Here is a 24,249-nt window from a genome sequence, read left to right as displayed (position 1 = left end):
ATACACTCCTGAAAAGAAAACAGTATGCCACATCTTATTACCTAGCTCTTTTAAACTCACTAAAGGAAATGTCATTCTCAAACGGTCTCCTAAATAAATCCTTTTGTGCCCTTTAAGACCACTCTCTTATGCCCATTAGTGAACATTATTTCACTGGTTTTGAAAAATCCTCATGGTCTATCATTGAATACTTTTTACAACTTTTTTCTAATACCATAACTTTTAATTCCTGTGCAGGTAAAAGGATTCCGTAGCTATGTAGATATGTATTTGAAGGATAAGGTAGATGAAACTGGCAATCCGTTGAAAATTATCCATGAACAAGTAAACCCCAGGTGGGAAGTATGCTTAACAATGAGTGAAAAAGGCTTTCAGCAAATTAGCTTTGTCAACAGCATTGCTACTTCCAAGGTAATTTTATTTTTGTATTAATCATGATTTATCTTTACACAGAAGTGTTACTCTTTTGTATAAAATGAATTTGAATATTTGGCTACCTTGGCGTAAAGAGAGCTAAATTAAATTGTTTTCAATATTTGGTCATTATTATAATTTTGAGGATCCTAAGCTTTACAATTTGGTATTTTTCCCCATAGGGTGGCAGACATGTTGATTATATAGCTGATCAGATTGTGACTAAACTTGTTGAGGTTGTTAAAAAGAAGAACAAGGGTGGTGTTGCAGTAAAAGCACATCAGGTATGGTATTTTAGCCTGTTGTTTTTTTTTTTTTCTTCTTCTAAAGACAAGAAGAGAAGGGCTATAAATAAAACCTAAGTTTTTAGTGATGTAATGTCAACTTTTCCTGCAGGTGAAAAATCACATGTGGATTTTTGTGAATGCCTTAATTGAAAACCCAACCTTTGATTCTCAGACAAAAGAGAACATGACTTTACAAGTCAAGAGCTTTGGATCAACCTGCCATTTAAGTGAAAAATTCATCAAAGCTGTGAGTACTTAGACGGATATAAGAAATAGAAGCACCTTGCTTTATTGTCCATTGCCCTTCCCAGCCCTGCAAAAACGAAGATTCCTCCCACAGGTCTTCTGCCTCTGAAAAGGAAATAAAAAATAGCTTTCACCTCACTGGTCTTACTACAGCCTTAGTTACCATCCATATGCTTAAATTTCCCCATTACATACCACCATTTCGTTTAGATCACTTCTGAATTCAGCCCATTTAACTGCTTACCAAACATTGAATGCCTAAAGTTGCCTCTCAGTTGACACCTACAAAATTGACTCCGTTTTCTTTATACTCACTGACCTCTATACAAAGAGCTTCCCCAAAAACAAAATTATTTCCTGTTTTAGTAAAAGGCTCCAACTAAACACTGGGTTGCATAAACAAAGGTGGGAGCCTTCTCTTTACCCCCCTGCCTTGTCTCTAATCCAACCAGTAAGGTATCCATCTTTGGGGTACCTCAATAGCTTCTCACTATCATCTCTTTTCTGTATTACTATAATAGATTTTTGATGTTTATAACATTTCAGTCCTTTTTTTGTAGTGCTCTTGAGTAATCAAATAAAAACAGTTCAAATTCTTTAATGTGGCCTATAAGACCCTGACATCTCCAACCTCACCTCAGTGCAACTTTTTCCTATGTTACCTAAGCTTCATCCTACTGGCTTCAAATTACTCAGAAGCGTTAGTACTCTTCCTTCCTTACAGCTTTTTCACATGGTAATCCTGCCTGGAATGCTCTTACTTAGCTAACTACTTTAGATCTTCAATATCATTTCCTTAGGAAAGCCTTTACTTTCTACCCTTTTCCCCAACTAAGTTGGTTCCATTACAACAGTGGACATACATTATTAGATATAGCACACTTTTCACTTATCCATAACACTCATCACTCTTATAATTTCTCATTTTATTTCCATCTTCCTTGTTGTATCTTAAAGTCCATGAGGACAAGGACCATGACCAATTTGTTTTAACCGCTAGATCTCCAACATGGATCTCAGTGCCTAGCACAATGTTAAGTGTGTAGTCAGTATATATTTATGGAATGAATGAGCCCAAAGGAACCAGTTCCCTCAGTTATGATAACCTAAGACAGGAAGAGCTGTCATCCTCTGTCTGGAAATTATTTTTTTGCCTCTTTTTAAATGTTGAATTATTTTTATTTTTATTTTTATAGGAGCTCACTTGTATTCTAGAGTTCTGACAGAACTCTTCTTCCCTAACATGAATCTTCTCATTTTCAGGCAATTGGTTGTGGTATTGTAGAAAGCATACTAAACTGGGTGAAGTTTAAGGCCCAAGTCCAGTTAAACAAGAAGTGTTCAGCTGTAAAACATAACAGGATCAAGGGAATTCCCAAACTCGATGATGCCAATGATGCAGGTACACAACTAACAATGTTTCCAAACTTCAAAACTTTTGGTTCAGTTATTTGTTTTACTCATTAACAGCATTCCCTCTGACATGTAATATTCAATAGAATATTTTTACTTGGTTAAAAATCAACCAATTTGGGGCGCCTGACTGGCTCAGTCAGAAGAGCATGCGACTTTTGATCTCAGGGTCCTAAGTTTGAGCCCCACACTGGGTGGAGATTTACTTATTAAATAAATAAGTTAACTAACTAACTTTATAAAAAGGCATCACTTTAAAAAAAAATCAGCCAATTCCCTGTTATTGAACATTTAGATCATTTCTAATTTTTGGCTATTACAGTAATGTTGAGATGACTATTAAGAGTATAAAATAAGAATATCTATATAGTGATCTATTACCTAATGTAGAGGAGGAAAAAGTTTTCCTCAGCTCTCTTAAGTCCCTGGCTGGGTCTGAAAATTAAACTGATAAAGACAGGTTAATAGATGAAAAGCATACAAATTTATTTAATATAAATTGTACTGGACACAGGAGCTTTGGGTCTTCGTAGGAAAATGAAGACCCAAAGAAATGGTTAAACCTGAGGGGTTTTTTTACGTTAGGTTTGAGGAAGAGTGAAAAGATATGATAAGGGCAAAGAGTATGAACTAAGTATAGTAAATGGGGAGGAAGCTCCGTGAGGCCTGTTCGTTCAGATTCTTTTCAGTGTCACTCTGGGAGATAAGAATGTTCCCTTCGTCTCTGGTATATGGAGGGCACCTCTCACATGAGGGTTTCATGATCTGTTTCAATTCAGCTTAAAATATTCAATATGCCACGTGCCCTATTTTGGTGTATTATGTTCTGAACCCCATCACTAACATTTTTTAACATAATATATCAAATGAATGTTCTATAATAGTATAAATATCATGCAAAATGAGTCTAAGAGGGATGCCTGACTGACTCACTCAGTGGAGTGTGTGACTCTTGGTCTCAGGGTTGTGAGTTCAGGCCCCATGTTGGGTGTGGAGATTACTTTAAAATCTTTTTTAAAAAGAAAAAGAAATTAGTCTAAGAAACTAGGACTTTTTTTTTTTACTATGAACTTTAGTTCTAATATATATCTACTTATTAGTGTTTTATCATAAAACTATTAATAGCACATCTGAGTTAGTATATTTGGGGTTCAACTAAATGTGCCAAGAATTTAATTTGTGTATTTTTATTTTAGGGGGTCGAAACTCCAATGAGTGTACACTTATCCTGACTGAGGGAGACTCAGCTAAAACTTTGGCTGTTTCGGGCCTTGGTGTGGTTGGGAGAGACAAATATGGGGTTTTCCCGCTTAGAGGAAAAATACTCAATGTTCGAGAAGCTTCTCATAAACAGGTAGAACCATCTTTAGAATCTAAATCCAGTTTTATAATGCAGGATTTTATGCTCATATTTCATCCCTTCACTGGCATTTTGAAATATATTTCAGATAGTTTATTATTATTTTAAGAAATTGGGTACATTGTAGCATATCTTAACAGATCTTTCTGACTTTACCTAATGTATAGGCTAATAACTGAAAATACTGAAGCTCAAGAAAACCCAGACAATATATAGTGTCCTATTTCTTTGTTCTTTTCAAATTTATAAACAAAACATTACCTTTTTTTGGTATATGTCTATTTCAGATCATGGAAAATGCTGAAATTAACAATATCATCAAGATTGTGGGTCTTCAGTACAAGAAAAACTATGAAGATGAAGATTCATTGAAGACTCTTCGTTATGGGAAGATAATGATTATGACAGATCAGGTCAGAATTGCTTTCAAATATTTTAGATTGTTAACACTAAATTAAACATGTCTTACGGTTATTGCTTTCCTCCTATGTAAGGAAATTACTTAACTTGGAGCTATAATCATCACATATATATATTACATACTAAGTGAGCAGATTTTCTTTTTTTTAATCCCCATAGAAAAATTTTTGAGAAATTACCAGTAGGTCGATCATTTGTTTTTGGTCTCAGAATAATTCTTTTGTGTTTTGGCTTTCCAAATATTTCTAGGACCAAGATGGTTCCCATATCAAAGGCTTGCTGATTAATTTTATCCATCACAACTGGCCCTCTCTTCTGCGACACCGTTTTCTGGAAGAATTTATCACTCCTATTGTAAAGGTATATTAACTTCTAAATTACTATAATGGATATTTTAAGGCTCTAGTCAACCCTTTATATGCTTATAAGCCCAGTGGTGGACAGTATACAGGGGACCTAGGAGTATACAAAACGATAGCAATATCTTCTTTACCACAGGTGTCTAAAAACAAGCAAGAAATGGCATTCTATAGCCTTCCTGAATTTGAAGAATGGAAGAGTTCTACACCAAATCATAAAAAATGGAAAGTCAAGTACTACAAAGGTTTGTAAGAAAACCCGTATAGAACTTCTTATTTTGTTATATACCGTTGTACAAGATTATACGGAGTAACTTGGTATTCTTGGCTGTATAGGTTTGGGCACGAGCACATCAAAAGAGGCTAAGGAATACTTTGCAGATATGAAAAGACATCGTATTCAATTCAAATATTCCGGTCCTGAAGATGATGCCGCCATCAGCCTGGTCAGTTTGAGTTCTGTTTCATACATACATTCTGGTTTTGTAAATCACTACTTTAGCTAGTCAATTGAAACATAAATTTTTATATAATAGAATATTTTATAGACTATGGAATGTTTTTGGTAAGCATATCTTAGAGAAAGGGACCATATGTTTGCTTAGTTTGTATACAAGAGATATTTTAGAACCTGTTCGTATCAGTTTTTTCTAATTTGTAGGCCTTTAGCAAGAAACAGATAGATGATCGAAAGGAATGGTTAACTCATTTCATGGAGGACAGAAGGCAACGGAAGTTACTTGGCCTTCCTGAGGTAAAAAAAAAATCTTACATATCCTACAAAATGATGACTAGTTAAAATTTAATAATGGATAACTATATAAATGTGATTGTTTAGACTACTACATAAATGTTTGGGGCCTGAAAGAAATTGCAAAAGCAATGCACTTTTTCCTAATTGTGTAGCAATTACATTGGCTTCATCTTTAAAACCTGTAAAATATGTCTGCATAATTCTGTATCTTTGAGAGACTTAAGAATTATCATAGAAATAATATGCTGACAATAGCCAAATTATGGAAAGAGCCTAAATGTCCATCAACTGATGAATGGATAAAGAAATTGTGGTTTATATACACAATGGAGTACTACGTGGCAATGAGAAAGAATGAAATATGGCCCTTTGTAGCAACGTGGATGGAAGTGGAGAGTGTTATGCTAAGTGAAATAAGCCATACAGAGAAAGACAGATACCATATGTTTTCACTCTTAATGTGGATCCTGAGAAACTTAACAGAAACCCATGGGGGAGGGGAAGAAAAAAAAAAAAAAGGTTAGAGTGGGAGAGAGCCAAAGCATAAGAGACTCTTAAAAACTGTGAACAAACTGAGGGTTGATGGGGGGTTGGGAGGGAGGGGAGGGTGGGTGATGGGTATTGAGGAGGGCACCTTTTGGTATGAGCACTGGGTGTTGTATGGAAACCAATTTGACAATAAATTTCATATATTGAAAAAAAAATAATATGCTGAAAGATTTTTTCGGTGTTAAATATTGTTAAGACCAGTGATGATCTTTTTTTTTTTTTAATCTTTTTTATTTTAAACTAGATCATTTAATACTCTCTTTGGTCCCTCAGGATTACTTGTATGGGCAAACTACCACATATCTGACATACAATGACTTCATAAACAAGGAACTTATCCTGTTCTCAAATTCTGATAACGAGAGATCTATTCCATCTATGGTGGATGGTGAGTTCCAATTCGTTAGCCTGTTTCTATCATACTCAGAAATCAATGTCCAGAAATGGCTAAACTGAGGATACTAATATTTGCACTTCTTTCATTTTGAAGGTTTGAAACCAGGTCAAAGAAAGGTTTTGTTTACCTGTTTCAAACGGAATGACAAGCGAGAGGTGAAGGTTGCTCAGTTAGCTGGGTCAGTGGCTGAGATGTCCTCTTATCATCATGGTGAGGTAAACACACAATCCATAATGTTTCCAGAAAGCATTATAACAGTAATACCTGTAATATCATTTTCCAAACACTTAATGAGAGTACTTAGTGATATGAACACTGGTTCATCCACAGTAGAGGACAATTTGCTGAAATCTGTCAAATTATGAATGTGTTTACCCTTGGACCTAACAAATCTATTTCCAAAAATAATATCCTGATAGGTTACTCATAAATCTGCAAGGATCAATATTCAAAGATATTTAGTGATGTTTAATATAACTGATTCTAAAATTTAGACATCGAGGGGCGCCTGGGTGGCTCGGTCGGTTAAGCGTCCGACTTTGGCTCAGGTCATGATCTCACGGTCTGTGAGTTCGAGCCCCGCGTCGGGCTCTGTGCTGACAGCTCAGAGCCTGAAGCCTGTTTCAGATTCTGTGTCTCCCTCTCTCTGACCCTCCCCCGTTCATGCTCTGTCTCTCTGTCTCAAAAATAAATAAACGTTAAAAAAAAAATTTTTTTTTTTTTAATTTAGACATCAAAAGTGGCTATCAATTGGCAAATTGTTTTAGATTGTGACACATCTATGCCTGGGGTCAATGATATAACTGAAGTAAATCTGTGTGTACTAACGCTGAGAATATCCAGCCCATTGTCTGTGCAGAGAAAAAGCCAAAACAATACCTTAAGCAAAATGTCTACAAGGGTGTCCTCCCAGTTGTTAACTTTGGTTATCCCTGTCAATTGAAAAGGACAACTGTTCAATTTTTTATATGTCTGAATTGTTTGACTTTACACAAACATATTCCTTTTTATAGATTTTGTGATTAAATTCCATTTTTGCATTCACCATATGTATACATATTTTTAATGTTATTAGTTTTTGAGAGAGCAAGCAGGTGAGCAGCGGGGTGGTAGGGGAAAGCCATGGAAAGAGGATCCGAAGCCCTCTCTACACTGACAGCAGTGAGCCTAATGCAGGGCTGGAACTCAGAAGCCATGAGATCATGACCTCTCCTGAAGTTGGACACTCAACCCAGGCACCCATGCATTCAATGTTTTATTTATTCTTGAGAGAGAAACAGAGGCAGAGCATGAGTGGGGGAGGGGCAGACAGAAAGGGAGGCATAGAATCCAAAGCAGCCTCCAGGCTCTGAGCTGTCAGCACAGAGCATGATGCGGGGCTCAAACTAACGAGCCGCAAGACCATAACCTGAGCTGAAGTCAGATGCCTAACCAACTGAGCTACCCACGTGCCACAGTTTCTAGTACTTTAAAATGTAATGATTGTCTTGCTTGTCACTTTCAATCAAAATGTTGACACAACAAACATTTGTTGAATGCTTACCATGCACCAGGTATATATTTAAAAATCAAAGGGGCGCCTGGGTGGCGCAGTCGGTTAAGCGTCCGACTTCAGCCAGGTCATGATCTCGCGGTCCGTGAGTTCGAGCCCCGCATCGGGCTCTGGGTTGATGGCTCAGAGCCTGGAGCCTGTTTCCGATTCTGTGTCTCCCTCTCTCTCTGCCCCTCCCCCGTTCATGCTCTGTCTCTCTCTGTCCCAAAAATAAATAAACGTTGAAGAAAAAAAAAAATTTTTTTTAATATATTAAAAAAAAAAAATCAAATATGTTCTTCAAAGTATAATCACAATTTAACCAGAGGGCCAACACGCATTCATGCAACTATAGAATAAAGTGATGCATGCTAGAATAGAAATGAGCAAAGTGTTGTAACACAAAGGTGGAAATATTTCATTCTGCTGAGGGTGAAGAGAAGAGCTATGCCTTCAAGGTTAAGTAGGACTTGATAAAAACTATTAGAAGGCAAGAGCCCTCAACTTGGAGCCGGAAGTCTTAGGTTTAGGTACGTCTGCCATGTATTTATCTGGGAAGAATCAATAAACATCTATGCGTCATAAAACTGTACACAATTATAGTGAGGTTTAGTTATAATGATATTTTTATTATTAAGAGCCTACAGATCAGATTAATGAATCTTTTTCCACCTCCAGATGTCACTAATGATGACCATTATCAATTTGGCTCAGAATTTTGTGGGTAGCAATAATCTGAACCTCTTGCAACCCATTGGTCAGTTTGGTACCAGGCTGCATGGTGGTAAGGATTCTGCTAGTCCTCGATACATCTTCACAATGCTCAGGTGGGTATGCTTTCAATTTCTAGTGAATTGCCATTTCTAATTTTGAAATAATTAGTTGGCCAAAAATATATAAATTCAGTTAATCAGAAAATGTGCTTTTGATGTAAATGCTTAGAGTATTAATTTTTTTTAACTAGCTCATTAAAGTTTATGCTACTCTTTATGATCAGTAGAAAGTCTAAATTCTATTTCAGTTTGACAGCCATGCCTTTGAATTTCTTAGTTGTTTCCTTGCCAAACTAAATGTTTTTACTTCCGTCTCTTATGTTTTCTTCTCTTTCATCCTATTGAGCAGTGGTTCTCAACCAGGATAGATTTTTGCACTGCCACCCCATCTCCCAGAAGACATAGTAGTGTCTGGAGACATTTTTGATTGTCATGACTAGGACAGCTGTGCCATCTAGAAGGCAGTGGCCAGAGATACACCCTATGATGCATAGGACAGTCCCCCACAGCAAAAAATAATCTGACCCATAATGTCAATGCTCAGGTTGAGGAACCGTGCTGTGGACTTGGGGTTAGAGTAAAGAGTTTAATTCCTCTGAAATACCACAGCTGAAATCTTACTTCCTTTCTAAGTCTATGGAAAGTACACTATGAATGGTCGATTTTCAGCTGTCACCTTATTTAACCTTTCAGCAGCATTGGATACTTAATCACTTCATCCTCCTTGAAACTCTTCTTTATTTGGACTCTAAGACACTAGACTGTTGGCTTTCCTCGTTCGTCTTCTTGGCTGGGTCTTTCTCATCTTCCCAGGCTCTAACTTCTGGCCTGCCCCCAAAGCTCCTTCATTAGCTCTCTTTCCACTAGCTACACTCAACTTCCTATCCATGGATGATATCCCATCCATCTAGACTCACAGTCCCAACCTGAATCTCATAGAGCTGCCTACCCTCTCAAAATTTCCTTCTTGGATGTCTTATAAGCATCTCAAACCGAAGTCCAAAACAAAATTCTTAGCCTTCCTGTCTCAGCAAATTGGATGCTATTGTTCTAATTCTCAGACTAAAAACCTTGTAGTCACCTTTTTTCACATTGGTATCCTATGGGTTTTGCATTAGAAAAATACTAAGGCATTCTGTTTACCTAAAGTATTTTAATATAGTCTACCATCCTTCTTTCATTCTTTATCCTTCATTCTTCATCCTTATAGTAGCCAGTTGATTTTTTTTAAATAGGCCACTCTGGTTCAGAACCTTCCAACTGCTTCGTTTAGAGCAAAATCTAAAGGACCTACATGATCTATGTGCCCACTCCCCATATGGTTTGATTCCATCTCATACTATTGCTGTTCCGAACACACCTGGCCTCTGCCTATACACAAATGTGCCAAGCACACCTTTCAGGGCCTTTAACTTACTGGTCCCTCTGCTTACACTACTCCTTCTCCAGATAACCGCATGATGGCTCATTCTCTCAATTTCTTCTCTGCTCTAATATTATCCTTTCAGAACGTGTGACCGTTCCTTAGCACACTCAATCACTTTTACCTACTTTTTCTTTGTTCTTAGCATTTACCCCACCACCTGACAAAATGTATGTGCATTGTCTATCTCCCTGTAGTAGACTGTGAGCTCCTTAGAGACTTTATGTCTGCAGTGCCTAGCACATACAAAGTGCTCAGTAAATACTGTTAAACAATTACTAGTCAGCAATTAAAGCCAAGGTAATATGGAAGGTTTTATGCATAGATATGAGACAATACTTGTCCTTCACAAGTTAAGTATCAAAGCCAGTATTTTTATAAAATAACATTCTTTGATTGTTTTCTTTAGCCCTTTGGCTCGGTTGTTATTTCCACCAAAAGATGATCATACATTAAAGTTTTTATATGATGACAATCAACGTGTTGAACCTGAATGGTACATTCCTATTATACCCATGGTGCTGATAAATGGTGCTGAAGGAATCGGTACTGGGTGGTCCTGCAAAATCCCGAACTTTGATATTCGTGAAGTTGTAAATAATATCAGGCGTCTGATGGATGGAGAAGAACCTTTGCCAATGGTAACTATTCTGTGTGTATCAGGATCCTTCGTTTTCACCTGGTTTCAATTCATCAGGCTATATGGTTAAAGAGGACACATCAAATTTATTTCATACTTTAATATTCATTAGATTTATTGTTTAATGCTGTGGGGATTTCTGTTTTTAGTGTCACATTTAGAAAACCTGTTCTTCTTTAAAATACCAATTTAGCTTCCGAGTTACAAGAACTTCAGGGGTACGATTGAAGAGCTGGCTCCAAATCAATATGTGATTAGTGGTGAAGTGGCTATTCTTAATTCCACAACCATTGAAATCTCAGAACTTCCCATCAGAACATGGACCCAGGTACGTAACTGTGGGGTTTTTTTCTTTGATTTTTATGATCAAGGAAACACTTTGTACTATAGCTTGTTAAATACTCATAAGCCTGTGTTTTACACACTTAACAAAAAGATTATTCTATCTTTCTTTAGACATATAAAGAACAGGTTCTAGAACCCATGTTGAATGGCACTGAGAAGACACCACCTCTCATAACCGATTATAGGGAATACCATACAGACACCACTGTGAAGTTTGTTGTGAAGATGACTGAAGAGAAATTGGCAGAGGCAGAGAGAGTGGGACTGCACAAAGTCTTCAAACTCCAAACTAGTCTCACATGCAACTCTATGGTATGTCTTATTTTATGAGAGATCCATATGTTTCGATTTGTATTAAAGATCCACCAGTTTTAAAAGGATATCCTAGAATACTTTTATATTTCTGAAGAATAAATTTATTTCTCTAAAACCATTAAAGTTTAGCCAATTTATCTGTTCTTGTCTCTAATCTTGTTTTTCTTTTCTAGGTGCTTTTTGACCATGTAGGATGTTTAAAGAAATATGACACAGTGTTGGATATTCTAAGAGACTTCTTTGAACTCAGGCTTAAATATTATGGATTAAGAAAAGAATGGCTACTAGGAATGCTTGGTGCTGAATCTGCTAAACTGAACAATCAGGCTCGCTTTATCTTAGAGAAAATAGATGGCAAAATAATCATTGGTATGTTTTTGGAATAATAACTGTCTATACAATTATGCCAAACTTTAAACATTTTTAGAGAGAATAATAGTGGGGAGGGAGGGCAAAATCCATTTAGTTCAGCTGGTTACTTATACAAGCATTTATTTTAAATACCTAGGCATTTATAGTTTGAAAAAGATAGCTTTCTTAGACTATCTTGAGAAATCAATATTTAGTTCACATTTAGACAGAATAGAGAGCTAGAAAAAGTACCTGTGTAAAGAGAAGTTAGGTCTGTCTGATAGGGAAAAAAAGAGACTGGAAGGAAGATTATAAATGGCTTATATTACAAGTAAATTGTGTACTGAAGACTGAGTTATGTCTCAGAAGTTTTTTTTTTTAAAGACCTTCTAGAAGCACCTAAGTCAGGGTTTAAGTAACCAGGAAGTAAATAGTTTTGATAAAAGCTGGAGTATAAGGAAGATTAAAAGAAATAGCTCAACCCTGTCCAGGGCTAAGTAGGAAAGCTAGGTAACTAACTTATGGGTTATAGGAGCAAGTCCCAAAACATGGCAACTTGAGTTCCTTGTGATCACAGAATAATTTTCTGGTGGTACACAAAAATGTTTAACTTCATAGTTAAATGTTCAATTTCATGAATGTTTTTAAAACTAATAACACTAACTGTCAGCTCCCTGATTTCATAAGACTGTTGCTTAAGGCAAGGCTAAAATGAGTAATATTGGACATGACTCAAAGAAAACTAAAAGTAAAGGTTGTATTTAGATGAAATAATGTGACTATCCAGTCTTCTTGAGTATAAAAATGTGGAGGGCCTAAACATGTAATCTGTATCAAATTAATTAATAAAAGATGGCACTCAAATTCATTCTGAAATATCAGTAGCTAGTAATTCAGTATCCCTCAAAGTGTAATAAATTGGCTGCAGTAGTCCTTGGAAGAGAAAAAGGAAATGGATGCAGCATGGAGAAACCAATGGTTGGGTTGGTGGCACTAAAAACTTGCCCAATGAAATGTTGAAACGTTAATAAGGGAGTATAATTGAGGTAGAGACTTATCAGAAATAAAGGTATGATTGCCTTCTATTCTTTTAAGAGTTATGATTAGGTCAGCAGTCTCATACATGATTTGACTGCCTGCCTTGTGGTAATTTACATCCACAGTGGTTTGGGGAGAAGACTTCTCTCTATACCAGGATATACAAATTTATGTAAGACAAAGACCATTTAATTTTTAGTTTTAATCTTTTGAATTAATATGGTACAACTCATGCTCAAACCCATTATCTATGTTTACTTTTATTTTAATAGAAAATAAGCCAAAGAAGGAATTAATTAAAGTTCTGATTCAGAGGGGTTATGATTCTGATCCTGTGAAGGCTTGGAAAGAAGCCCAGCAAAAGGTAATCTCTTGGTTAGCATTTTTCTATGTTATTAAAGACTGTGTATAATCTGTCTCTGTTTCACATGTCCTGTTAAAGCTACATTTTAATTCCTCCTTTAGGTACCAGATGAAGAAGAAAATGAAGAGAGTGACAATGAAAATGAAGCTGAAAAGGGTGACTCTGTAAAAGATTCTGGACCAACCTTCAACTACCTTCTTGATATGCCTCTTTGGTATCTCACCAAGGAAAAGAAGGATGAACTGTGCAAGCTGAGAAATGAAAAAGTGAGTTATTGGTAGAGGGTACATGCCGCTTAGTTGTTTTAGTAGTGAAAGTAAAAACTGCTTCATGAAAATTATGTGCTATTTATTTATGCCCATAAATTAACTCTTAATTTTCTGACTATCTTATGAAGGAACAAGAGCTAGAAACATTAAAGAGAAAGAGTCCATCAGATTTGTGGAAAGAAGACCTAGCTGCTTTTATTGAAGAGCTGGAGGTGTGTCATTTATAATGTCTGCATTAGAGTTTTTATTTTATTTTTTTTAATTATTTTTAAGGTTATTTATTTATTTTTGAGAGAGCGAGAGCGAGCATGGGAGAGGGGCAGAGAGAGGCGGGGAGAGAGAGAATCCCAAACAGGCTTTGCACTGTCAGCACAGAGCCCGATGTGGGGCTCAAACTCACAAACTGCGAGATCTTGACCTGACCCGAATCAAGAGTCAGACGCTTAACAGATTGAGCCACCCAGGTGCCCCAAGAGTTATTATTAATGAAATAGTACACTCCAGCAGTATACCTCTTTGTCAAGAAATTTCACAATTGGCAAATAGAAAGGATATAAGAGGCAAAAGGAAACATTCCAAGATAACACATAAAAGAACGGATTGTTAGGATAAAGTAAATGATACTGGGAAGCATACTACCTAGAAGGTTTTGGACAAAGAGAGCAAAGGGCAAGAGCTGATTTCTGACTTATTGAGACTGAGAAGATAAAGAATTTAAATGTGTAAGAAGACCAAGCCAGCCCCCCAAGTCAACCTAAAAGGACAAAGATATTTACCTTCAGGACTAGCTAATCAGTTTCAGAAGATACTTTGTTACCTAAATCTCACTAATTTGCTTTGTTTTCCAATATTATTTTAAGATAAGAAAAGCATTTCATAAACTAAGTTATAATGCTTACCGTGCAGTTTTATATTATTACACTTAGGTATGGATGTACAAGTAGAGTTCCACCCTTTCTCACTTCTTATTTAAGTTTATAAATATGTATATATGTACCTATGTATTTTATCCCTAACCCAGTTTCCCCTTTTTATCTTCAGCAGTTTAAATGGTGGAATCAAGAGTAGAACCCAATCTTCTGTCTCCACACTTGTCAAAGTGGGCCTTAGTTATATATTCACTATTATTGGTGATATACTTAGTTGTACAGTTTGCCACAAATTTACCTTAAGATGTGGGGTGCCTGGCTGGCTCAGTCAGAAGAACATGTGACTCTTGATCTTGAGGTCCTGAGTTCAAGCCCCACACTGGATTTAGAGATTGCATACATGCATAAATTTTTAAAAAATTTTTATATTAAGATGTACAGATTGAAATCAGTTTGACTGTTGCCTTTTATTCTATTCCTATAACTAGCCTAGATTTTGTATTGTCTTTGTTGGCTTATAAACTTGCTTTCTTTTACCCCTTTGTAGGCTGTTGAAACAAAGGAAAAACAAGAAGAACAAATAGGACTCCCTGGGAAAGGGGGGAAAGCAAAGGGGAAAAAAATACAGATGGCTGAAGTTTTGCCTTCTCCATGTGGGAAAAGAGTCATCCCCCGAGTGACCATAGAGATGAAAGCAGAGGCAGAAAAGAAAATTAAAAAGAAAATTAAGGTAATACTCTTGAAAAGTTATACACTAAAATACTTGAAACATATTTCAACTTAAAATTGAATAAATGATATTATAAAATTTCTAAGCCCATAATTTGTAAGTTATCCTATATTTAATCAAAACTTGTCTTTCCTGTGAACCTAATTTTTTTTTTTTTGGTGTTTAAGTATCTTGAAAAAGTCATGCCCATACCTTTTTTTATAGCTCTTAACCAAAACTTAAAGAAAAAAAATCACTCTTTGACTAGATATATATTTGTATATTTGACCTTACATTATTCCAAATAATAAGTTGACAGAACTTGACCATCTTTGTCTTGCTCTCTTTTATTAGAGTGAAAACACTGAAGGGAGCCCTCAAGAGGATGGTATGGAACTAGAAGGTCTGAAACAAAGGTTGGAGAAGAAACAGAAAAGAGAACCAGGTATTAAAACATTTTAAGTAAAATGTATAGAGTTGAGATTAAATTTTGTCTGTTACCTAGTATATTCCGCATACATGTTCAGTACTAACATGATGGAGGACTATGTCTGAAGTTTACTTGAACCCCCTAACACTGTCCTTGGATTTGATTTATTTTAGAAGAGATCATTTTGAAATAATTCGTTAATTTGGCAACTTGAATTCCTTAGTTGGGAATCTAAAGAAAACACACTCAGTTTATTAGATTTCACTTTCTAGCCAGTTAAAAGGCCCTGATATATATTATATAAAGCTTCTTGAGAACAGTGAGCACATCTTAGTCATGTTTGTATTACCCCTATAGTTGAATACCATATAACCACGTCTGGGTTATAAGTAGCACCCAGCAAATTAAATTTAAGAATTTTACTACACAGGGACGCCTGGGTGGCTCAGTTGGTTAAGCGTCCAGCTTAGGCTCAGGTCATGTCACAGTTTGTGGGTTCAAGCCCCGCATTGGGCCCTGTGCTGACAGCGCAGACCCTGTGTCTTCCACCCGCCCCCCCACCCCTCTCTCTGCCCCTTCCCAGCTTGTGCACTCACTCTCTCTCTCTCTCTCTCTCTCTCTCTCTCTCTCAAAAATATATATTTTTTAAAAAAGAATTTTACTAGCCATTTGATTATGCCCTCACTGAGTATCTACTCTTTTTAACTTCTTCATTAAGATATTCACATATCAGGGGCGCCTGGTGGCTCAGTCGGTTAAGTGACCGACTTCAGCTCAGGTCATGATCTCACAGTTTGTGGGTTCGAGCCCCGGGTCAGGCTCTGTGCTGACAGCTTGGAGCCTGGAGCCTGCTTTGGATTCTGTGTCTCCCTCTCTCTCTGTTCTTCCCCCGCTCACACTCTCTCTCTCTCTCAAAAATAAATAAAGATTAAAAAAAAATTAAGAAAAAAAAAATTCACATATCAAATTCATCCATTTAAAGTATACCTTCAATCATTTCAGTATACTCAACAGTTTTAAAACACTTTTTTGTCCCAAAAAGAAACACTTTACCCATTAATGGTCACTCTCTCTGTTTCCTCCCAATTTCCCCTCCCCCTATACAATCATTAATCTACTTTCTGTCTCTAGATTTACTTACTCTGGACATTTCATATGAATGGAATCATATAATATGTGGTCTATTGTGCCTGGCTTTTTTCACTTAGCATACTTTCAAGGGTGGTCCATGTAGTAACATGTATCAATACTTCATTCTTTTTTATTGTCAAATAGTATTTCATAGTATGGATATACATTTTATTTGTTCATTGGTTGATAGGTATCTGGCTTGTTTCCACTTTTTGGGTATTGTGAACACTGCTATGAACATTCATATATAAGTATTTATGTGGACTTCATGGGTTTGTTTGTTTTTAAGTAGGCTCCACGCTGGGTGTGGAGCCCAACCCAGGGGTTTGTACTCACGACTCTGACATCAAGAACTGAGCTGAGATCAGGAGTCAGGTGCTTAACTGACTGAGCCACCCAGGTGCCCCCGTGGACTTAATGTTTCGATTTCTTTTGGATAGATACGTAGGAGTGGAATCGTGTGGGGTGATAGGATTTTTTATGTTTAACATTTTAAAGAACCCTCTGCACTGTTTTTCAGAGCAGCTGCACCATTTTACATTCCTTCCAGCAATGTAGAAGGGTTCCAGTTTCTCCACATCTTCACCAACACTGTTAATTCATTGTCACTCTTTTTCATTCTAGCCATGCTAGTGGATATGAAGTGGTTATCTCACTGTGGTTTTGGTTTGCATTTCCCTATTAGCTAATGATTGAGTTGAGTATCTTTTCATGTTGCTTGTTGGCCTTTTATATTTCTTTGGAAAAATACCTATTCAGACCCTTGGCCCATTTTTTAAAAATCTTTTTTCTTAATGTTTATTAAGAGAGAGAGAGAGAATATGAGCGGGGAAGGGGCAGAGAGAGAGGGAGACCCAGAATCTGAAATAGGCTCCAGGCTCTGAGCTGTCAGCACAGAGCCCACCTAGGGGCTCAAACTCCCCGCAAGATCATGACCTGGGCCGAAGTCGGATACCCAACCAACTGAACCACCTAAGTGCCCCTTTATTTTTATTAAAAAAAAATTTTTTTTTAATGTTTATTTATTTTTGAGAGAGACAGAGCACGAGCAGGGGAGGGGCAGAGAGAGAAAGGGAGACACAGAATCTGAAGCAGGCTCCAGGCTTTGAGCTGTCAGCACAGAGCCCAACGCGGGGCTCGAACTCACGAACTACAAGAACATGACCTGAGCCCGAAGTCAGTTGCTTAACTGACTGAACCACCCAGGCACCCACCCCCCCAAAATTTTTTTTAATGTTTATTTATTTTTGAGAGAGAGAGAGTGCGACAGAGTGTGGGGGTGGGGTGGGGGGCAGAGTGAGAGACAGACACAGAATCTGAAGCAGGCTCAAGGCTCTGTGCTGTCAGCACAGAGCCCGATGTGGGGCTCAAACTCACGAACTGCCATATCATGACCTGAGCTAAAGTTCAACACTTAACTGACTGAGCCACCCAGGCAGCCCGCCCATTTTTTTAATTGAGTTGTCTTTTGTTGTTGTTGAGTTTATTGTAAGATTTCTTTATGTATTCTAGATGCCAGTCCTTTATCAGATACATAATTCTCAAATATTTTCTCCTATAGATTATTTTTTTTATTTTCTTGATGATGTCCTTTGAAGCACAAGTTTTGTTGTTTTTTTTAACTTTTCAACCTCTAAGAACAGTTTATTCTAATTTTTTTAATTTAATTTATTTTTTTAATTTACATACAAGTTAGTTGGCATAGAGTGCAACAATGATTTCAGGAGTAGATTCCTTAATGCCTCTTACCCATTTAGCCCATCCCCCCTCCCACAACCCCTCCAGTAACCCTCTGTTTGTTCTCCATATTTAAGAGTCTCTTATGTTTTGTCCCCCTCCCTGTTTTTATATTAGTTTTGCTTCCCTTCCCTTATGTTCATCTGTTTTGTATCTTAAAGTCCTCATATGATATTTGTCTTTTTTCAACTGACTAATTTCACTTAGCATAATACCTTCTCATTCCATCCTCATAGTTGCAAATGGCAAGATTTCATTCTTTTTGATTGCCAAGTAAGACTCGGTGTGTGTGTGTGTGTGTGTGTGTGTGTGTGTGTGTGTGTGTGTGTGTGTGTGTGCGCGCGCGCACACACACACACACACACACACCACATCTTCTTTATCCATTCATCCAGCGATGGACATTTGGGCTCTTTCCATACTTTGCCTATTGCTGATAGGAAGCACAAGTTTTTAATTGTGATGAAATCTAAGTTATCTTCTTTTTTTCCTTTTGTTGCTTGTGTTTTTGGTATCATATCTAATCTTTTGCCAAGTCCAAGGTCATGAAGATTCACCCCTATGTTTTCTTCTAAGAGTTTTAGTTTTAGCTCTTACATTTAGGTCTCTGATGAATTGTGAATTAATTTTTGTGTGTGGCGTTAGGAAGGAGTCCAACTTCATTCTTTTGCATGTGGATATCCAGTTGTCCCAGCACCATATTGAAAAACCTTTTTTCCCTATTAAATTGTCTTCACCCTTGTCAAAAATCAGTTAGTCATAAATATTAAGGTTTATTTATGGATTCTCAACTCAATTCCATTGATTGATCTGTAAATCTAACCTTGACTATCTACTTTTTTTTACTTTGAGATAGCATGTGCGAGAGGGGGAGAGAGGCAGAGGGAGAGAATCTCAAGCAGGCTCCATGCTCAGTGTGGAGCCCGATATGGGGCTCAATCCCACAACCTGAGCATGACCTGAGCCAAAATCAAGATTCAGATGCTCAACCAACTAAGCCACCCAGGCGCCCCAAATATCTACTTTTAATAGATAATGTGTGCTCAGTTCTGTGGGGAATGAAAAGATGAATAAAACAGATGAAAACATCTTAGTATTAAACTAAATAAGTAATAAAAGCATGCCAAATTGTGCAAAATTATATTAACTTTAAACCTAGCTAGCAGTCGGTTAGCATATAAAACCAACGAATCAGTTGAATGTTTTGAGCATTCATGTTCCCATTACTCCCAAATAATGTGAGGGCACAAGAAGTGGGAGAGCATGGTGTTTACCTTCAAGAGGTTTATCAAGAAAGTTAAAGCAATATATACTAGCCATTGTAGGAACTGAGAGAAAGGCGAGATCAGTGTGGGTGCATGTACATTGTAGAGGCTTTGTGAGAGAGGTAAAACTTGGGTTACAGTCCTGAAGACTGGATAAGATTTAGGTATTCTAGATTAGGAAAAGAAAAATGGGCATATAATATGCATGGGACAATGAGAAGACCTCAACGGGGGCCGAGGGGCACGCTTATATTGGGAAATAGTAAAAACAACAGAACAAAAAAACTTAAACTAGATGACAGAGAGATAGAAAACCAGGTTGTTGGAGGATACTGGATAAGATTAGATTCAACTAGGAAATCTGACGTAGATAGGTATACTGACAAGAATATGAAGGATGGTATAAGATCAGTGAGGGTGCTGCCCTTCTCCTCTTTGGGCCAGGACTAGTGACTTTAAACCTCCTTACTCAGCCATTAAACACCCTCAAGGTTTCATCCTAGCCATTCTTTTCTGTTTGAATTGTCTCCCTTCCCTTGACTTCAAGAATAACCTTCTGTTGATCTTGCATCTATTCTTGCCCCTTTCCAATCACTATCCTGCAACCTGAGAGAACTTTTTAAAATTCAAATCTGGTTATATTGGTTCCCTGTTTAAAACAAAATCCTTGGGGTTCCTGAATGGCTTAATCCGTAGAGCATGCAGCTCTTGATCTTGAGGTCATGGGTTCAAGCCCCACATTGGATGTACAGCTTACTTAAATAAGTAATAAATACAAATTTAAAAATTTAAAGGCTTTAAGACCAGCCTCTCTCCCTGCAACTTCTGTTTTCTAGCCATAATGGATTTCTCTCATTTTCCTAAATGTACTGTTTTCCCCACAGGTCCTTTGTACATGGTAGTTTCTGCGCTGTAATATTTCATTACCCACTTGCCTTCAACTAGTTCATTCTAAACTTGAGGTCTCAGCTCAAGCATTTCTTGGAACAGTCTTCTTATTTAAATACATACACATATGCCTCATACCCTACATAGACACATTATATTTATTTATGGGATTAGATGACCAAGCTATATAAGCTCAATAGGAAGAGGGACTATATCCGTTTCCATTCACCGTTGTATTCTCAATACTGGCACAGAGCTCAATAAATACTTGGAAGATGGATGGATGGTAGATGGAGAAAAGTGTGGCTAAGAATATATGAAAGTGGTTAATTCCTATCTCCCTTCTAGGTACCAAGACAAAGAAGCAAACTACGTTGCCATTTAAACCAGTCAAAAAAGGAAAGAAGAGAAACCCCTGGTCTGATTCAGAATCAGATATGAGCAGTAATGAAAGTGACTTTGATGTTCCCCCACGAGAGATAGAGCCACGGAGAGCAGCAAGTAAGCACAAGCGAACAACATGCTAGATATGTTGCAAGATCTGGGCCAGTGTATTTCAGGGCACAAATCCCAGAAATTATTATATACTATTATATATATTACTAAGTTTTTAAAAAACTACAGCATCTTTTAGGATATTAAACTAAAGCTTAAATTTTCGTGAATTGTTATAGCAATCTGTGAATTACATATTTCTGTTCCCCTCTTTTATTCTTTGATGTATGTTTTTTATAGCAAAAACCAAATTTACAGTGGATTTGGATTCAGATGATGATTTCTCAGATTTTGATGAAAAAACTCAAGATGAGGATTTTGTCCCATCAGATGTTAGCCCAGTTAAGACCAAAACTTCCCCACCAGTGTAAGTATCTTCTCTAACATGAATCTTATCATCGTGATTGTTGTCAATAGTCAATGATACATTCTTTGACACATGTAGAATTGGTTGTCAGGATGTTGATGGTTTCTTCTTTATTCTAGACCTACTAACAAAGAACTGAAGCCACAGAAGAGTGCCACATCAGGTATGTATTTAATTAAAAGTAGTGAGATGTCTGCTTCACTGGGGCACTTGGGTCTAGTGGGTTCTAATCTGGACTACGTTATCCGAGTCCTGCCTTGGAAGATAAATGTGGGTTCTTGTTAGCATTGCGTTGATGTTGTTCACTAGGGTTAGTTTTGCACAGAAACAGGTTCTATACTTAATATACTGAAAGTCATCACATGCTTGCTGGGTGCTAGAGGTACAAAAAATATCTGCTGATGAAGAATCCAGAAATTAGAACAAAGTTATAAGAGTATGTTTTAAATATTCTAGAAAAGTCACAGACTTGGTAGTTAAATGGAAACTCAGAGAAGGAAATGGATTTTTGTGTGTTGCTTATATGTGCTATTTTCCTTTCCATTTGAAGTAATGGACCTTGATTCTGGTGGTGCCAAGGACAGTGTACCACCTTCTCTAGATTCTCCGGCTGCTGATTTCTCAGCTGAAACTGAAGTCATAAACCCTGTTTCTAAAAAGAAGGTAGCGGTGAAGAAGACAGCAGCAAAAAGTGAGCCTCAGTCTTTCAAAAGGGTTAATGTTATGATTAAGAAGCTGGCTACCACAAATGAATTCAATTTTTTATTCCCAAAAATTACTAGTAATATTGAAATTAAACCTTTCCCAAGTGAAAGCAAATCTTTAGATCTTTAGATCTTTGTAATCAAAACTGGTGGTCAGAAGGTCTAAAATCAGCATATATCTCAAAATGCCAGGTGTTATCTATCTCATTATCTATGACAGGGATAAGGTTTATAAACAGTTGCAAAGGTTTAATGTAAAACATACACCTATAAAAAAATTAGATGCTGAGGCTCCTAGATGGCTCAGTTGGTTAAGTGTTCCACTCTTGATCTCAGCTCAGGTCTTGATCTCAGGGTCATGAGTTCAAGCCCCGCCTAGTAAAATAGGAGCCTACTTAAAAATAGTTAAGAATAGTTTTGATTCTCTAATGTATTTTCAGCTCTATTAGATTTTTTCCTATGTTAAATGTAAGCATTCAACAGCTTGCTAAAGAAAGTCCACAGTAGAATAATCCATCTAGCGTGGACATGATGAATGCCTGTGTTGACTTGCAGGTCAGTCTTCCACCTCCACTGCAGGTGCCAAAAAAAGGGCTGCACCAAAAGGAACCAAAAAGGAGCCAGGCTTGAATTCTGATGTCTCTCAAAAGCCTGATCCTCCCAAAACCAAAAATCGCCGCAAAAGGAAACCATCCACTTCTGATGATTCTGACTCTAATTTTGAGAAAATGATTTCTAAGACAGTCACAAGCAAGGTGAGTATTTATCCTAGTTCGTCTGTTTGCTATAGCTGTTTTAAAATGCATAATTAGGGGCGCCTGGGTGGCGCAGTCGGTTAAGCGTCCGACTTCAGCCAGGTCACGATCTCGCGGTCTGGGAGTTCGAGCCCCGCGTCAGGCTCTGGGCTGATGGCTCAGAGCCTGGAGCCTGTTTCCGATTCTGTGTCTCCCTCTCTCTCTGCCCCTCCCCCGTTCATGCTCTGTCTCTCTCTGTCCCAAAAATAAATAAACGTTGAAAAAAAAAAAAAAAAAAATTTAAAATGCATAATTAAGATTTGCTCTTAATCTGACACATTTTTAAGAAAATAAATTTAAATCTCCTAATCCATTTAGCTTTTACTTACTATATCACAGCTACATTTAAAAATGTGCCACTTAGTCAATGAGAGACTAGCCTTAGATCTATTTCTTACTACTTATTAGAAGGTGGGAAACTTCTTGAATTATAGTCTGTTGATGGTTTTTCCAGTGAAATGTTGCTGTCAGACTAACATTGTGCAAATTACATGGACTTCCTCTTGTAGAAATCCAAGGGGGAGAGTGAGGATTTCCATCTGGACTTAGACTCAGCTGTGGCTCCTCGGGCCAAATCTGGACGGGCAAAGAAACCTATAAAGTACCTCGAAGAATCAGATGAAGATGATCTGTTCTAAAATGTGATTATTTTAAGTAATGGTCTTATTGAGCCCAAGACTGATTTTAGAGTTACCTGAATCCCTTAATTTCCTCCCTTCTGAATTTCATTTGGGGAAGGTAGTTTTAATGCCGAATCATCAAAGTGAAGTGTGTAAAGCCCAAGTATCCCTTCCCTTTTTATAATACTGTCTAAATAGTGACCACTTCATGGGCATTGTTTTCTTCTCTGCTTTGTCTATGTTTTGACTGTCTTTTCTTTTGTCTTTAGAATCTGATTTTAAATTCTTCTGGACTCTAGAGATAGTTGTGTGGTCACTTCAGCATAATACAGTTTACTGACCATTCATTAAGCTAAAATTGTTATAAAAGTGTCTATTCTGCCTCCTTTCAATTTCCTACTTTCCGTAAATATGAGAGAGCATGATTAATTCTGTTTTACCTTAAAATTTAGGTAATTTTCCATCAGATAGAACTTTATAGTTCTAATACAAATACTCCCCACTCAGCCTTTTATGTGCTGAATTTCTGCTCAAGCAATAAGAAAATTACTCATATTCTTTATATCCTTTTGAATATTAGCAGAGGCTGAAGAAAACACCTTGGCTGTGTCTGTATAACCTCAACACAGTCAATAGGATGAAGAAAATTAGACCATAAGTTATGTGACTATCTCAGCTCTTGACTTGTCCCCTTGGGCTGTCTCCAAGTCCAAATCTCCCAAAGAACAAATATCTAGGGAGCACTGGATTGCAGAAAAGTGGAGGACAGCATTCAAAGATCTTCTATGAGTGCCATACTCAGGAGCAGTTATATCCACTTTGTGAAATCTCTATAATTTTCAACTTACAAACTTTTTAAGGCCTTTCTGCATTTTTACATGTTGTGTTACTTGAGTGGTGTTATCAATGTTTTTGTAAATATTTACTATGTTTTTCTATTTCACCTAATTTCAACAATTTTGTACTTTAATAAAATGTTCTAAACATTGCAA

The 24,249-nt window shown here is 37.1% G+C and overlaps 1 protein-coding gene across 1 annotated transcript in view; it reads left to right on the top strand.

Moving 5' to 3' along the window:
- TOP2A (DNA topoisomerase II alpha) overlaps positions 1-24,249 on the top strand; it is a 28,688-nt gene extending 4,439 nt beyond the window's left edge. The window contains exons 8-35 of the mRNA XM_025917657.2: positions 238-411; positions 597-698; positions 811-948; positions 2,211-2,349; positions 3,557-3,714; positions 4,008-4,133; positions 4,390-4,500; positions 4,639-4,744; positions 4,836-4,945; positions 5,161-5,253; positions 6,076-6,190; positions 6,293-6,414; positions 8,409-8,557; positions 10,336-10,567; positions 10,760-10,894; positions 11,023-11,223; positions 11,400-11,595; positions 12,888-12,979; positions 13,081-13,245; positions 13,377-13,460; positions 14,665-14,847; positions 15,181-15,271; positions 20,626-20,778; positions 21,013-21,139; positions 21,259-21,302; positions 21,690-21,830; positions 22,399-22,598; positions 23,147-24,249. Of these exons, the coding sequence (XP_025773442.1) occupies positions 238-411; positions 597-698; positions 811-948; positions 2,211-2,349; positions 3,557-3,714; positions 4,008-4,133; positions 4,390-4,500; positions 4,639-4,744; positions 4,836-4,945; positions 5,161-5,253; positions 6,076-6,190; positions 6,293-6,414; positions 8,409-8,557; positions 10,336-10,567; positions 10,760-10,894; positions 11,023-11,223; positions 11,400-11,595; positions 12,888-12,979; positions 13,081-13,245; positions 13,377-13,460; positions 14,665-14,847; positions 15,181-15,271; positions 20,626-20,778; positions 21,013-21,139; positions 21,259-21,302; positions 21,690-21,830; positions 22,399-22,598; positions 23,147-23,275 (3,816 nt within the window). The 3' untranslated portion in view covers positions 23,276-24,249. The remainder of the gene's footprint in view (positions 1-237; positions 412-596; positions 699-810; positions 949-2,210; positions 2,350-3,556; positions 3,715-4,007; positions 4,134-4,389; positions 4,501-4,638; positions 4,745-4,835; positions 4,946-5,160; positions 5,254-6,075; positions 6,191-6,292; positions 6,415-8,408; positions 8,558-10,335; positions 10,568-10,759; positions 10,895-11,022; positions 11,224-11,399; positions 11,596-12,887; positions 12,980-13,080; positions 13,246-13,376; positions 13,461-14,664; positions 14,848-15,180; positions 15,272-20,625; positions 20,779-21,012; positions 21,140-21,258; positions 21,303-21,689; positions 21,831-22,398; positions 22,599-23,146) is intronic.

Source organism: Puma concolor, chromosome E1 (genome assembly GCF_028749965.1).
Source record: "Puma concolor isolate L17-30 chromosome E1, mPumCon1.1.hap2, whole genome shotgun sequence".
Classification (NCBI taxonomy): domain Eukaryota; kingdom Metazoa; phylum Chordata; class Mammalia; order Carnivora; family Felidae; genus Puma; species Puma concolor.
Note: the sequence above shows the minus strand (reverse complement) of the source record. Positions and strands in the feature narration are given on the sequence as shown.